Source organism: Taeniopygia guttata, chromosome 2 (genome assembly GCF_048771995.1).
Source record: "Taeniopygia guttata chromosome 2, bTaeGut7.mat, whole genome shotgun sequence".
In the NCBI taxonomy this organism is placed as follows: Eukaryota; Metazoa; Chordata; class Aves; order Passeriformes; family Estrildidae; genus Taeniopygia; species Taeniopygia guttata.
Genome location: NC_133026.1, coordinates 23,678,640 through 23,696,108, shown reverse-complemented (window position 1 = coordinate 23,696,108; position 17,469 = coordinate 23,678,640). Strand labels below are relative to the sequence as shown.

The following is a 17,469-nucleotide window of genomic DNA, read 5'->3' as shown; positions in this document are numbered from 1 at the left end:
GTTAAAATTAACTTCTTTTCATACTTTCAGAAATGCTTAGCGTTCAACCCAGCCAAAAGAATATCTGCATATGTTGCTCTCTCTCACCCATATTTCCATGATCTGGAGAAATTCAAGGAGAATCTGGACTGTCACGTGTCATCCAGCCAAAACTCCAGTGAGGTGAATGCATCATAAGTGCTGACTGAAGATGAACCATAAATGAACAAGACATGTAGCTGACAAGGCCACTGTCTCATACAAACCACACAGCTGTCCTAGCGAGATCATTATTGGAGGTTTTATGCACTTATCTTTTATTTTGGGATTGTGATGTGCTTATCCATGGAAATCAATCTAGTTTACTTTTATCAGAGCAATGCAAGGGCCAGGGCTTTGACCTGCTCCTGTTGCAGCTTTATGTTTGTTTTGTTTATCTACCTGGGAAAACTCCAGACGAAGAGAAGCTGCTGACCAGTTTTGCTGCCATTTTATCTTTCTAATATTGAATGCTGCCAGTGTTTGATGATCGAGTCACTGCCAAAATATGATGCAATCTCTCTCTCTCTCTCTAGCTGCTGAAGCATGATTTGGTACTTTATTATTGTTATTCTGTGATATTTAAAGAATGGCATTGAAATACCAGATCTCTGCAACCTGCAAACTGATACATGCATTGATACATCCAGCTACTGTTCATTCATAGCAGATATGCAGGTGCTTCCCCACTTGAAAACCTGGATGGATTAATTTATCATTTTGTTGCTCTATAAAAATAACAGTGATGATGATGATCATAATAAATGTCTCAGCTTTTAGGTTTTTTCATACACAAACGAGTTATTATCTAGCTATGTTTGTGTGCATGTTTCAAAAAACTGTTCTGTTCTTACTGTTTCAATTTCCAAATGGTCTTTATGTGTTGAAATGCAAACACGTTCTAGTCCATTGTCTAACCCATCATTCCCCCCCGGAAACAGCTGCAAGCATATTTTCTTCATCTCATTCCAAATAATTTGCTGATGTCCAGCTCAAAGACATGAGCAGAGACAATGAAAATCAATACAGATTTTCACCTTCAACCTGTTACTATTGTCAGCCAAAAACAAAAATAGAAAAAATATTTCTGGTTCAGAAGCAGAGAATCCTATACCTGTAATAAGCACAGAGAGGTATTTGTGCTGCACTGTACTCTGTATACTGTGCTGCCTTACCTGCAACACCCCCCAGTGCATCACAAGTGCATGAACATTAATGCTCAAAATCCCTCACATGTCACTTACTAAGCAGGCTTGTTTTCTATGCAGAAATGCATGTCCTTCTCTCCTAAACCATCATGTGGGGATACTAGCACATGCCTCTCCACTAAGGTTAATGTGCCATTATTGAATGTCAAAATAACAAAGCAATTTACTTGTCTTTATAGCACAGTTATTTTAAATATTACCTGAAATTTTTATATTTAGTGTTTTTACCTTAACTAAAATATATTTTCAGTATTTTGAGAAGAAACTTTTATTTTTTTAATACTGTACTGGGGAAAAAGAAATATTTTAAATCCATAAAAACTGTTCCCTAGCATGACTTCAGTGCATTTACTTGGACATGACTTGGGAGAAAATATTGGTCCAATGAATATAACTGATGCTATGTGAAGCAGCCAGCTATGCTTACTCCTGTGACAGTCCCTTAGGCTTCTCTCTTCCTCGTCTCTATTTCATTTTGTCTAGGTGGTGAGCCAGCATGAGATCCTCGTGCGTGGCATGCTTGGCAGAAGCAAGTCCTCAGCAGTGAGCTGGGCAATGTAACTTTTCCAGCTGTGACAGAGGAACTTGCAGCCATCTCACAGGCAGGTCTCCTGCTCCTGTAGTTAACCTCACTGTTAACTCTGTTTCGGGTATCTCTGCTGTCTGGGTCATGGTCCACTGCTAGGATAGTAAGTGGATCTTATCTCTCTCCTGGATAAAGTTTTTTGTTACTGTTAGACATTTAAGTGTGTGATATATGGTTAAATTAGGTCTACTTTAAACAAGCCAGATTTTAAAAGGACCACTTGCATGCTTGCATGCAGTGGCCTGTGCTTTTCTTTATGCCCAGAATGAGCCTATGCAAAACTTAACCAGCATGAACAAGCAAGTTGCAAATCGGGCCTGGCAAGAGCATGCACAAAGCATCTGCACACAGAGATATCACAGATCTGTAACATCAGAATTTTGGAAGCTCTGTGAGCAGGAAGCTGAAGGCCAGGGAGCTGTCACAGCAGCAAACCTTCTAATCTTGGCCTTGCCTTTGTCATTCTCATTGTTCCTACACCCAAAGGGAACTGCAGACCTACTGCACTGGTGTTGTCCCAACCCTATTCTTGTGTGGGTTAGTGGACCCAAGTGTGAATAATTTTTAACATTCACAGAGAAGGATGGGCCAGAATGAATTTTTTGCTAGTGAGTTTTAAACACTAAGTAGAACAACAAACAGAGACAAAAGTCAGGAGACTCTTGCAACAGTAGTAATTAGAAAAGTTTTTTACGGAGTTTAGCACTTTTGAAAACATTCCACATTTTAGCTAGCACGGAGCTATCTGTTATACATACTTTATCAGGGCATTCAGCTGGTGTGGCTTCCCAGCAACTGCTCAGGGAACTCTCCCAGAGCTCTGCACCAACTAATGTAGGGTGAAAATGTAGAGGAGGAGATTATATTTTCCAAATTAGGCTTAAAACTCTCAGACAGAAATGTTCATCTGTTCCATGTAAGAATCTGTTCTATTAAGCTTAGCAAAGCTTAACAATAGAGGATATGGTTGCTGAATGTAGATTCATTATTAGGGTAAAAACAGAAAGGAGGGGAGGGAATACTTAAAGCCAAAGGTTAATGTTGGCCCAAAAACTAATGAGAATGTGGAAATCACCAGGAATTTAACTACTGGAGCAGTATTTCCCAATCGTAGTATCAAAGAGCTAAGCAAGCAGCAGAGAAAAACAGGGGCTGGCTTATGGAGTCAGAGGCAGAGCTTCTGCAACATGGTGCTGTATGTTGTCTAATATAGTAGGATCAGGTTATAAATGAGAGTATTCAGGAGAACAGTTTGCAAAGGGCTGCATTAATGGTCACATTCTGGAACATCTTTCCAGTGGGAATGGCAGGAACAAAACCAAGAAATCTAAGAATCTTGGCAGGGTTAGGGAAAATATTTCTCTAATGGGGTCCTTGTGGTAGCAAGGGTCTGGATTCAAAGGACCAACAATTTTTCAAAAGGACCTCCTTTTCCAAATTTTTCATTAAGAAATTCCATTTGACATGCCATAGGCTTAATCGTATTCCAGTCTTCCCTGCCAAACCATGTGGGGCTTCACTTACACTAGTGAACTGAGAAAGTCTGTTCTCTGGCTGGGCAAAGCACTATCATTGGCTAATACCATGCCAGGAATTACATTTATAGTTAGACAGCACAGACAGCTGTGGGACTGTGCTCAAACCCATGCCCTTGCTCTTCTTAGGTTACTGGTATAGCTCTAATATTTTAGTACCTTTACTCGTTACTGCCATATGTGTAGGACGTAGGAATTGTGTAAGTGAAAAAGAAAGTGCTGTGATGAAAACTCTTTGTACACCTTTAAAGAAGACTTCAGAGTGCAATTTTTCTTAGTGATATCTAAACCTGTATGTGTTCTCTTCTACAGGAGTGGTTTATCAGCAGCTAAAAAATGCTGAATAACAAAAGATGTATTAAGTATAGCTCCTAGAACACCCACAGCCAGGCACTGTGCTCTTCTTAGCAATGAACAGGGTGTTCTAAGTAATGAAAGGAGAAATTTCTCCCACCAACCTTTTTTTTTTTTTTTTTTTTTGTTTAGCCACTACTACATAACTCTGCAGAAAAAAAAAAAAAAAAAACCAAAACCCAGACCCAATAACCAAGGGGAAAAATCACGGCAGCCAGCTACAGAAGTGCTAATTGCTGAACCTTAGCAATCCATCTGGTGCAGCCCTTCTCTCTTCCCCCTGTCCATGCTCACACCAACCTTCCCGTTCATCTCCTTCTGTACTCTCTTCTGTAAACAGGTTTCAGTGATGCTCACAGGTGCTATTTCCAGCAAAATTCTTCCAAATTTTCCATAGCTACACAGTGTCAATGTCCCCTACATTCCTATTACTAAATGTTGCTTCTTTTTGTACCATAGCCTAAACCAGTGGTGAGACAAGAACTTCGTGCACCTCCTTGCTTAGGCTTAGTTTAGTGTACCCCTGTGTTGCCTTCTGTGTGGTTAGTAAAATTCTAAAAATGGAATTTGTGCATATTTCTGTGTAGGCTGTGGCCACAGTCCAGGTTTATTTCAGCCTATTTGTCCACCATGATTAATAATAGAGCATCTTTCTCTGTTGTTTCTGTCTTGAAACACACCAAAAAATGAGGGTGTCATGTTTGCAAAAAAAAGCAACTTAGGGCTATGTATACAGAGCATTTTAATGAAAGGAATCACTAAATTGCAGCATTTGAACATCTTCTGCATGGGGGAAGGTTTCCAGCATGGTAACTCTTCTTTGGTTTTTATACTCAGTGGTTGTTTTGGGGAATAAGAAGAAAATATTGTGCCTTGCTGCTTTTCACAGGTTCACTTACTGTCTTTGAAAAGCATGCTTTATTATACATGTAATTTTTTCTGCTGTTAGGTATTAGACCAACTTTAATATGGAAAATAAAGAGAAAACATGCTGGTTTGGTCTTTTAGCCAGCAAACTAGGAGCACTTAACTGACTCACAACGGAAAACACATCAGTTGTCAAATACATACACGAATCAGAAACCACAGAGTTTGGTTTAAAAGGCCACATAAATTAATTATGTTCCATGTATAAGACACATTTAAATAACGAGGAAGCTTATTCTAAGAACTCTGTTTTATAGAACCACTTGGCTAGTATTTTTCATATACAGTAGGTTCAGGAATAGATTGACTTTGATATACAATGTGAATTAGAAATTACTAGGCTGTTTGAGTGATTTTGTTTTATGCTGGAAGCTTGAATTGATTGCAAGCTTAGGAACCTAACATATTTATTTTATTGCTTCAAAACTGTTTCTAAATATCAAGATCTTTTTTTGATGTTAACAGGATTTCACACTTTTTTTAATGTGTAAATTATGTTATTGAAATTAGTGTGTTAGAAAAAGCATTTTTCCGAAAATTTAAGAAATATATTTTTACTTTCACAGAGAGGTGAACTCTTCAATAACTATCAATAAGCTATACTTTTACTTCCTTTTGATTACTAAGACTTGAGTATACCGCTTACTTGCAGTGAAAAAGAAAATCAGAAACAATGTCTAAAAAATTAAATGGGATTTTATATGTTTAAGCATCCAAGTTTTATATCCATATCCATTTTTTTGTGCAAGTACAGTTCAGATGTTCAAAAGCATGACTACAATTTTAGCAGTCTAACAGGCTGTACAAGTTAAATTGAGGTTTTATTTGTGAGCTGTTTATTTTATTATCCATCTGCATCTTGCAAATTATTAGATAATGGCTGTAATATAATTCTAGTTTCTGCACTAGACTCTGTAACCATCAAATCTCAATATTTTATGTAAAACAAAAAGAAGCTTTCTCATCTATTCTAATTAACTAGGCCATTAAAAGAAGAAATATGTAGACATACAAACTGACAAATATACTTTTGCCAAGTGTTGTTTCTTCCCTTTAGTTTGAAGCTTAGCAAGTATTGCATACTGATCTGCAATACATATACAATGTAAGAACCATAAAGACCACTTAAGAGTAGTGTGCACAAATAATATGAAAAATGGCTCATTAGAGTCTTTGAGAAATCAGCTGAAAATCATTACTTTAGCTGTAAAACTCAAAATCTTGAAACTCATTTATTTTTCCATTAAAAAGTATTCCTGAAAAATGATGTGTATGTTTTTAATTCTGTGATAGGCACCCAAACAGAACTGAATCAAGTGGGAACTTGTTCTCAAAAGTGATTTTTCCAGGCCAAATAGATATCATCAGTTCTTCATGTACTCATCAGAAACTAAAATTAACCAGCATCATTCTTAGATGAGCCTTTTGCTTTCTGGGCAGAAAAACCTGAGGTTGCTGTTAGTAAAGTTAGTGGAAAATTTGCTTTGACTTAAAAGTCCTGTGGAAGCTTCTGCAATATTCAGTTTTCTAGCCTTCATTGAAAGACTGTGCAAAACAGCAAAGGTAAATCAAAACTCCTCAACCATACGGTCTTTTCCCTTTCGCATTACATATTTTATCTTTTTTGGGATACATTGATGGGTTTTATCCAGCCCAGTGTTAATGAGATTTTTGCAAGGCTAGAGAAAGTAAAAATAACTTCTACAATAGTATTTTGATTGTTGGAGGTTGTGGTAGAGCAGATTTTTTTTTTGTTTCCAGAAAGGATCAGACAAAATATTCTGCCTTCTTTAAAAAAGAAAAAAAAGAAAAAAAAAGTGCCCACAAACAGCTGACACTTGATAAGGATTATAAAGGAGATTTTTAAGAAACTATTTGGAAAATATTGTTAGGAGGAGTGAAAAGGAGCATATTTTTGATGTAAGAGATATGAATGCAAACAATGTGTATTAAATACGCATTGAAACTGATACTTTTTCACTGACTTTGCAAAGCTGATAGGGTTTTATAGAAGAAAAGCATCCAAGTATGAATTTATTCAAACTACCACTTAAATGTTCATTTGCACTAAAGCAACCCATACAGTTTGAAAGGAGATGGAAAACACATCCTGTTAAACTTGTGATTTACTTTGCTGTCTGCAAGGATGTGTTGTAAAGCTCTCAAGCTCACTGTCCATTTCTGAGCGAGCCAAATTCGCATTCTGCACTATTCGCTTTCTGCAAATCCATCCACATGCCTGGAAAAAACACAGTTTCTAGTGTTTTACATGGATACTTGCTTTCATTGACATGCTTATGTTAAATCCAGACAGGGGACAGTTTCTGCCACTGAATGGAAAATGACTTCACAGACTGACAGATTCCTTTGTACAATTACTCCTAATGGGTTTGACATCAATGTTCAATAATATGGAGCCCTTAATTTTATTCCATGTTTCACATGTACATCATGTTCTGCTAATTCTCAGCATTAAAAAAAAAAAAAAGGTAAAACCCCAGTTCTTTAATGTTTGGATCGATTTAGAGTAGCTAGATGAAGCAGGAAAATCGTGATGTGATTGAAAGAGAAAAAAATGGGCAGAGAGCAGGAGAGTTGGCAAGTGAGTTTGACTACATGGAAAAGTTACATATAAACATAGGGGGAAGACTTTTTTTCCAAGTTGTTTTGTTTTCTCCTGTCATATAAGATGATAAAGCAAGACTCATGAATGTGATTTTGTTACAGATACTTATGCCAACTCAAATCGCGAGTTACAGTGTACTTCTTTAACATAGCAACAGCTCTATTTTTTAAATTTTGCATAAGCTAGAGCTTTTTCTGGGTAGATATAAAAAAAAAAAAAAGTCTTATGTGACAGCTTGACAGCTGATTAAGCTGTCTACAGAGACAGTGCCTGTAGTTCAGCTGCAGACAGTGGAGACTGTGCAGCTCTGACAGTGTCTATTAGTGTGCAGTGTTCTACATTAGAAGTTGACTCCTGCTGCAAACTGAACATTCTTTGGTCATCCAAAATGGCATGGTTCTGCACACTTGGATTTTGATAAGGTTATCCACATGCAAGTTTTTCTGGATCAGTCCAGGTTCACCATCTTACAGGAGCAAGTCTGAGGGCTTAGCAAGAGTGTCCAACACCCAGTGTAAATAATAATGCAAAATCATCTGGCATGGAAAAAGAAAAGACTTTTTGTAGGTTGTAGAGTAGGAATGAGCTGTCTGGGCTGTTTTGCCAACAGGAGAGCTAGTGTTAACTATTATTATGCCAGCTCCAAAAATGCAGAATAGAAAGCCTGCATAAGATTTTGTTTTGTTCAGTCTAAGTGCATGGGTGGCAGGGTAAGTGTTGGCACAGTTTGATCCTTCCATTAAGCATGAGCAACTGGGCTTGGCACAGAGACAAACTTCACAGTTCCAGGGATGAGAAACCTCTAATTCTCCACAGTAGTTCTCTGGCTCTTGTTAAATACATATACTGGTAGACCACTCAGCCATTCAAGCAGTTCTTTCCTTATCCCAGATCATCATTCTGTGACTCTGTGAAGGAAGCCTTGAGGAGTCTATTCCTCAGAAGTTTTCCAGCTTTCCTGCTTCCTCTCACTGCAGCAACAATTACCTGTCATTTGTATCTGACCCTGCTGGTGCTTCCACTACCACTGAAGTAGCAGTGAGCTAAATTACTGCCTTGTGACTCTGCAACTTCCAATCTCAGGCAGCCAGTGATATATACTCTCATTTTTTCCTCACTTCTCATTAGAAACAGTGAAGTAGTACAGTAGAATATGGTAAAATGTGTGCTACTTTCACACTTTTTGGTTCAAGCAAAGCAATGAGCTAGAATAGATTAGATTGAACATAATGTTCAGTTGATCAGCCAAAACAACTTTAGATTCAGGAGATCATTTACTAAGTACAGAAGATCCCGTAACAACTGTCTGTGATGCAGATTTTTACAAAAACACACAGCAATGCCCCTGTTATCCAGAAGCTTTTAATGGATACAATAGTAGAAATAACAGCCTCCAACTGCTTACCCTGCTTCCCCAGGATCACTATTCTCAGGAAGAGGATTCCTCCCAGCATTGGGTGGAGCAACTGTGAAATAGTCCCCAGCTCTCCCCCAGGTTGTGTTCATGTGTTCATGGCAATCAAGCTCATTCCTTCCCTTAGGGCCATGGCAGTGTAAAGTACAGAGCCCTGCCACAAGTCCTAGGCACAAACAGACAAAATATCCTAAGGAAAAGTCTTCCGTGGCTCTAGAGTGGATACTATGTTTACTATTTCTATGACAGTTGACTTCTACTTTTTAAACAGCATTTTAAACAGCAGTGATATAAGAACTCCCCTAAGAAAACTCTCCCACTACACAAAAGGGGCAATACTGAATTATGGACATTCTGTGGGAAAAGACAAAATGTTGTATTCCAGGTAGATTGTATGTATCTCAAACAATCATCCTTCATCTGTAATAGAGACTAATCCACCAAACTGGGTTTAAAATGTAGCCTCAGTCTACAGCATGCTAGTTAAATAAGTGTTTTTCTAGCAAGGCCAAAATCTGCCATGATTTCTTGCAGAGGCTTTATTGTGGAGTCCCTTTTAAGAAAGGTGACTGTAACCATGGGTTGCACCTACAACAAAATGTACTTCAGAAATTGGATGCTGGCAGGAAGTTTGTGGATATGAGGCTGTAGAAGGTAGCTTATGTAAGCTCAGGGAGGATGCGCTTGTGTGAAAGTATTGGTTGCCATGCACATTTTGAACTGAAGTTACCTATCAGAACAAAATCTAAGGAGTGCAGCATCATGAGAGTAGAGGTTTTTTCTCTTTAGATGTCTAGCAACCCTGTGGTGTTCGAGCTCTGTTATGTTTTGATTTTATTTATTTCACCTCCCCACTGCCATTCTCCTTTCTATTGTGTGTAGTAAGTTGAAAAGAAAAGCATTACCATCTCAAAAAGAGAGAAGGCCAGCAGTCAGAAAATCTTGATTACTCTGTGGTGGTCAGTATTAAGGGAATTATAATGCTGAGTTGGAAGGGACCTATCAGGATCACTGAGTCCAACTCCAAGAATCACACCATGTGCATAACAGTGTTGTTCAAACACCTCTTGAACTCTGTCTGAACTAAGCTTAGTGCTGTGACCACTTCCCTGGGGAGTCTGTTCCAGTGCCCAGTCACCCTCTGGATGAAAAATCTTTTTCTGATATCCAATTTAACCCCCTGCCCCGATTCAGCTTTGAGTCCTGTCACTGGTCAGGAGAGTGAAGTTCTCTCTGTTTAGTTCCAACAAACAGAATTCAACATCCACAGCATCTGCCTTCCATTAAGTACTGATAAAAACCTGTCATTCTCCACAGTGTTCAAACTCCCTTCCTACAACCTGTTTGAGTCACAGCAATGTGAGCAAACAAAGTTTACATTATGATGGTGCTTTTTGGTAAATGAGAGCCAGTTCCAGTTGACACACGGACTGAAAGAGTCTCAAGGACTCCTAGCCAAGCACCATTCATAGGCAAGGCAGTCCCTTCTGCTAGAAAAAGAAACACATTTTTAAAACACTTAAGATAGGGAAAATACAAAGGTGCCATTTATTTTTCCAATAGAATCAGTTTTCTGCACAATGCTGTATCATTTTGGCACTGAAACCAAGCCCGCAGATGAACATTCATTCATTCCTTACAGTCTTTAATTTCCTTTAAATTCTTTACAAGCATTCAGATTAATAGATTTATGGTCTACTTCATTCCAATTCATTTAAGTGGTCTATATCTGCCCTTGAAACTCATATGAATTTTGTTGTTAATATAATATTTTGCTGCATTACTTTGAACAGCTTTAAAAGTATAATGTCTTTGAATGCTCTAGTTAAAGAAAAATTATACCTTCAAAATGCTGTATTACAAGTTGGAACTGTATACTTTGGAAGTGATGTTTATAACTCCCAAAGGCATCACAGGGTGCTTTCGTCTGTAGGTCTGTCTTCTACTTTCTGTGTTACAGTGTGTATTTGTACTTCTTCACTAACTTGATACTCTTCAGTCTGAAGGCCTAAATCTGCAAAGACACGAATACTGTACCTCAGCTGAGCAGTCTCACGGGGCAGAGAAAGCTTAGTCAGGTGAGTGTAGTTGCTCACAAAAAGTATTTGCAGAAAAAGGCTTTCCTTTAGGAACTGACTGTAATTGTGAGGACACATGGTTAATAACAGCACCAAGACACCAGTAAATGGGGTCTGTGTTTATTGAAAATGTGGACACATTTATCTTCAAGTTATTTGACATTATGCTAAATTATTGCATTATGACTTAGTATATTATTTTGTATGAAAACACATTAGTCCTGTGAAAGGGTAGTTGCAAAAAAATGTGTCAAGCCTTGCTGCTTTATTGTTTATTTGCATTTAGTATACATTTTGATTGTTGAAGTGAAGCTAGCTTCTTAGAGAGGCAGGAAGATAGATCAGTCAGCAAAAGTCATAAATAAGCATCATACTGTGCATTGAGTTTTGCAATTAGAGTAGTATATGTGTTCAGATTTAGCAATTTTTATGCTTTAGAGAATTTTTGTTTTAATATGTAAAGGAATAACCAGATTGAAATGCTATTGTAGAGCTAATTTTACACATAGTGGGAAGATATCTGAAAAACTAAAATTAGAAAACATTACATAGACTGCCTTTGGCTTTAGTTTGTAGAAGGCCCAGTAGGTATCTGTTGATTCCAGATGCTTAAGCTAGGGGTCAAATTTTTGCAGCATCTTGTAACTGAAGAAAGTTTTCTGAAGTGATAAAGTTGCCCATTTGGGCTTGAAGTAAGATTGCTACCTAAACAAAAGCATAAGGGCAGCAAATATAGGTGCTGGTTTGTTTTGGGCTTTTTTTCTGTGCATGGACAATTGTATGAATTAGGGTTGGAAATTCAAAGTATTTTAAATCATTTAGCATTATTTACTCTTGTTTTAATTCCACTGACTACAGTTAAATTAAATCAAGAATTTGGCCTTGTCTACAAAGTCTACAAATTTCAGTGTCAGGCAGCTCAGGTCTATATAAAGATACTTAAGCTTAGTAAATCAGCAAGAATACTATATAAATTGTAATGTGTGATAAAAATCTTAACTCTAGTTACATTATTCCTCTAAACATTTCTATTCATTGTTTTTTTTATACAAAAGGTCAGAATTGCACTTCTTAGTGGCATTGGGATATGTGGAGAAAAGCAGGATACTGGTACAGAAATGTATCAGAAATAAAACTCAGTTCTTACTGCTCCATGTGTGCCTACCTTAGATGTGACAAATCCCACTGAAGTTAACAGAAGTCACATAAAGTTAAGCCTGTTTGTAACTCTCATGAGATACTGGTTTAAGAATCTTCAAGATAAGTTATGTTCTCAAAAGGCATTATTAAACTTGTGGTTTCAGGTTTACAGAATACTATGAACAGTGACAACAGCTTCTGAGACACATCCAGAGTAACTTTATTAATTTATATTACATCAGACCAACATCCATTAGCAAATCAGAATCTCTCTCAGTACCTTCATTTCTCAGTATAATTTTATTAAAAAAAAAAAATAGAAAATTAAACTGGCCTCTATGCTGTTTGGATTAATTTTTTTCTCTTTTTTTACTTTTTTGTCATAAAATATCATTTTGCTCTGGAGTTGTCTAGGATTCGATAATTCAAGGAAAGCATGCAAAGCAGTTTGGAATATGTTTCTTCATTCACCTTAGGGCATATATTCAGCTGGTGAAAATCAGCATAGGTCCTGTTGACTTTTACAGCATTGTATCAGTCTGTACCAGTGCAACAGTTAGCATGTCAGGTTTTAGCATTTCAAGTCACTTTACCTACATATGCAGTAGGATTCTGTTTTGCAAGATGGAAAGTTATACAGTGCAAACTGTACTACCTAGACTACCATTGATATCTATTCACAGGACATGATTTCACTGTATCATTTCATACTTGAAATTCACGATGTTCTTTTAATCAGGGTACAAACATGAAAAGGTGCGTGTGTTACTGTTTCTTTTAAAGGTGCATCATTTTTTTTTATTCTGTGTGCTTAATAGTTACTAGTCAGTGTTCTTCACATTCTTTGCATTCAGCATTCAAATCACCTGTGTGTGAAATACAGTATCACCTGCAGAGGTACAGAAAAATGTAACAGTGATTTCTTGAATTGTTACTCAAATATACTGGTTTACCTTTTAGTCATCAATATGACATCAAGGGGCTACAGCATGTGAACTGTGGTATATAGAAGTCTTGCACCATTGCTGTACAGGAAATCTTGCAGACTCTCTCCTCTTCTTGCACAGCTGCTGATTACCATATATACATTGGGAAAATGTATATTTCTTTTGTACAGAATGGCTGGGAAGTAACACAGACACTTTGGAAACTCTTGAGCTCCCTTTGCAAGCTTTCAAACAAAGCCCTTTGATCTAACTGCATGCCTGTTCTGTGTCCCAAATTTCACCCTATGGGGCTTTCTGCTTTAAGAACACCCTCAGCTGGGGCTACTTTATGTTGACTGCATTGAAGTTCATCGGAGCATGCACCTTACCGTATTAACATATTCTTTAGCTTTTGCAAGTTTGTAAAGATGGTTGACTGCAAAACTAATGTGTCAATACAGCAGAATTAAATTAAGGCACACAGAAAGTTATCAATAATGTATTATATCAGAATTACAGTCCTTTGGAACTGAACGTTTTGCTGCTGGCAGTGCAAGAAAAGCAAAGTTGTGTATTTATTGTTGGGTGCTGAGGGTTCAGTATGAAAATCAATATAATAAAAATTTTCACAGTGTCTAGTTCTCTTTAGTTCCCAAATTATTAAAAAGTAAAAAGGCAAAAAATTAGTTTTGTATTTAAAACTGCTTCACCCTTCTAGCTATATTTTTCTTTTATCTAAAAATGTAAAATGAATACAAATTCAGTAAGTATTGTATATTAAATACAGAAAATTAGCAATGTTGGTTTCTAGTTTTTGTTTCCAAGTGTTTTTCTCAACACCCTGTGTATTCTAGAAAATCAACAATCACACACAACCAGACACAGAAACATAAATAAATGCAAACTCTTTCCAGCACCTTACTATATACTGATTTTATAAAAATCTACCCTCATTTATTGCAATTACTCATTCCTAGGTATTTTGTTTACCTACAATGAATTCCATTTTTAAAAGTCATAATCTAAGAGTTTATTTTTTCTTTCAAAAGCAAAACATTGATGCACTTGCTGGGGATGCTGTATGATTTAGCACTGATCTGTTTTTACTGGAATCTTTGTTTTGGTCTAGGCAAACTGTGCTTTAATTCAGCTATAATGGGTCTCTGTTGTCCATGAAATGAACTATTTTTCCCAAACGGTACTTGATCCAACTGTTGTGCTAAATGTGCATGGTATTTTTGTATTCCTTGAGATTCTGCTATTTTCATCTTCATCTTTTAAAGAGCTTAGCACAGTTTCTTGATTGATTGTTTTTTCTTGATTGGTTATCATCATGGTTTGACACTGACCAAATGCCAGGCACCCATGAAAGCTATTCTTTTACCTTCTTCTGCTACATTTGGGCAGAGAGGGAAAAAAAATTGACAAAGGGTTCATGAGTTGAGATAATGACTGGGAGAAAGCACTCCAAGGGCAAAACAGATTCAGATTTAAAGGTATAAGGTATATATATTATTAACAGAGTCAGAGGAGAATAATGAGAAGCAAAATAAGCCTTTAAACCACCATTTTCTCCCCCATCCCTCCCTCCTTCCCAGTGACAGTGCAGGGAGACAGGGCCTGGGGGTTTTGGTCAGTTTGTCACCAGAGATCTTTTTCTGTTCAGGGAAGGAAGTCTTTCCTCTGTTATGCCATGGGGTCCCTCCTGCTGATGCCTTGAGAGGCTACCTAGAACAGAGGCTAGACAGTGTTAAAGTAAGTATTTATTAAAAAGGCCTCTAAAAGATACACCTTGGGCACAACAAAAGCCCAGGTGAGGCTACACCCAGGATGGATGATGGATCACACGTTTTCACACTTTTATAAGTTTTGGTCCATTTACATATTGGGTTGATTGTCCAGTTACAGCTTCAAGTTCTGAAGTCCCATCCTCCTGGATTGCTCTCCTCAATTTGCTGTTGTTTATAGTTTCTGTGCCTGGAGCTGCAACAGCGTCCTTGGTTCTCAGGCTGGAAAAGGATTGTTTTGTCTAAACTGTGAAGAGAACTTGCTAACACATTCTATGAATTTCAGAGTTATATACTAATGCAAGACAGAATCTGGAAAATAAGAAAGCTGAAACTTAAGACATCACCGTGGGAGACAGTTCTCCATGAACTTCTCCAGCATGGCTCCAATGTCACGAGCAGCAGTCCTGACAAAACTGTTGCAATGTGAGTCCCTCACACAGACAAAGAGTCTTTTTAAAACTGTTGTGGCATGGGTCATGCATCCACAGGGTGCAGTCCTCAAAGGATAGGCTATTCTAGTTTGGAAGCAAGGGCCCTCTATCTCTGGAAGCACAGGCCCTCTTTCTCCATTCAAGTGTCCCACTGGATCACTGGTATCCACCTGCTCTGATGTGAATGATTCTCTCACGGGCTGAGTGGATTTTTGCATCCCATGGACCTCATGGGATGAAGGGGGACAGCCTGATTCACCATGGTCCTCACCACAGCCTGCAGAGGAATCTTGACTCCAGCACTTGGAGCATTTCCTCCCCTTCTCTTCCCACTGACCTTGGTGCTGCCATGTTGTTTCCTCTCTCATGTTTTCCTTCCTTGTCTTCTCTGACTAAACGAAAAACTGCTGCCCATAGGTATCATTGCCAACAAGTTCCACCAATGCAAAGATTCCTGCAGGCTCCCTCAGCACCAAGAGGTCAATCTCACCTCGGTTCCGTGCCGGAGAGCCGCTCGCTGTGTTTTCCCCATGGGCCAGGCCGCCCTGCCACCACCGAGCAGGCAGCGGTGGCTGCCGCAGCGCTGGCGCCATTTAACGTTTTCCTTTGTGCGAGGTGCTGGAAGGGAGAAGCCACCACCACCCCTGCCCTTCTGTCTGCAGCACAGCTGGCTAGGGTGACCAGGCAGGCAAGGCTTGCCATGGGCCACCCAGAGATGGCCCCAGACTTCACCACCCCTGGGAAAAAACTATGCAGCCCTGTTTTGATTTTCTTCTTAAGTATGCTGTCACAGAGATGTTACCAACCTCTGTGACTGGGCCAGCAGCATGTCCATCTTCAGAGCCATCAGAGACTGGCTCTCTCAGACATAAAGGAATTCTTCTAGCACCTTCTCACAGAAGCCACTTCAGTGGCCCTCCCCCACTACCAAAAACCTGGCTGTGCCAAATCAACATAGCTATAAATATGACTAGTAACACTTCTGGGTATATAGAAACTATAAAAGTGTATGTTTTGAGTCAAACACAAAATGACATATCAGGCTCCAAAACAAGCTGCATTTTCTCTTGTTTTACTTCAACCAAAAAAAATCCTCATCAAAGCACCTCAAAAACAGCTTCAGCTGATTGTAAAGTTCATTAAGTTCTCTTTAGAGAGGATACAAGTACTTTCTACTAATGCAGCCTCCAACAAGCCACCAGATCCAGGAATCTACAAACTATCAGCTCAAGCATTCAATGAGATGTCAGCTTCTTTATGAAAGCTGACACGGGGACAGAAATGACTGCAAGCTAATCAAACCCTAAAGCCTCAAAGGATTTTTAACTTAGAATCAAAACTTTGTGCTGCCCTTAGAAACCTGAAGGAACCATGAAAGTCTTTTACAAGCATAAACTGCAGGTCCAACGCAGACAAATAAAAAGCTACCTTTACATTATGTGACATTCCAAATTAGTCTTTAAGCACATTATAAGATTATGAGCAGCAGTCCAGCCAGGGTCAGACACGAAGTGAACTGCAGTGAGGCCAGAGTCACAAACACCCATGTTAGCCATAGCTAATTGTGAAAAAAAAAAAAAGAGAAAAATAATGGAAATATGTGACATTACATAAAACCTACTATAGGGATCTGGATACTGTCTGATGCTTCATCTCTGATAGCTCAGAACAAGACACCACAGAAGAAAATCCAAGTCTCTTGACAGTTATGGAACAAATTCTTCACATGGGAATTTTCTTCCTAGCCCTCATCTGTGAGAAGGTGAGTTCATAACACCCAATAATGGAAAAGAAAATTATAGTAAAAAAAAAAATCCAGTAAGCAAAATACTAAGGAACAAATGTATACTAAGGTAGGAAAAAGCACAAATGTTCCCATTACTCACAAAGAAGTTATTTAGTTATTTTACTCTGTGCCTCAAAATTATCTAATGACACTAGGTGTCACATCTGATAGCACCACAGAAATAAATGTTAATTTAAAAATAATTTTAAATGCATTGTCTTTGTCTATCATTTGCCTACCATTTACTGAAAAACAGAAAGATTTTTACATTATTTGTATGAGTTCTCATTTTGAACTCATCAGTTGTGTTATTCCTCCACCTTCCATCCCTTTGATAAATAAGATCATCTTTTAGTCTCCTAGCACACAGAAGTCCTTTCCCTGTTTTCATCCATTTTTAGAAGTCTGGTTTGTCTGGCTGGACTTCCAAGCCTTCCCAGCCCAGGGAGGAAAAGCTAATTGGGGTCTAATTAAAATACTGTGGAGTGCATAGGAGGGACTCCCTCCTCCCTAGTGCCTGCATAGGGAGGGACCCTGCACCCCTGCTTTTCCTGCCATGGCAAGTCTTTCTGTTTCCTGGTGCCAGGCTCAAAGCCTCACAGCACAAAGCGTGGCATGAATAAACTCCCTCAGCTCAACTTTGGTCAAAA

At 38.3% G+C, this 17,469-nt stretch overlaps 1 protein-coding gene across 3 annotated transcripts in view; it reads left to right on the top strand.

Annotated features, from left to right (window-relative positions):
* CDK6 (cyclin dependent kinase 6) overlaps positions 1-13,606 on the top strand; it is a 140,622-nt gene extending 127,016 nt beyond the window's left edge. For all 3 annotated transcript variants that reach the window (XM_030266961.4, XM_030266962.4, XM_030266963.4), the window contains exon 8: positions 31-13,606. In XM_030266961.4, the coding sequence (XP_030122821.4) occupies positions 31-177 (147 nt within the window). In that variant the 3' untranslated portion in view covers positions 178-13,606. The remainder of the gene's footprint in view (positions 1-30) is intronic.
* Positions 13,607-17,469: the final 3,863 nt, after the last annotated feature.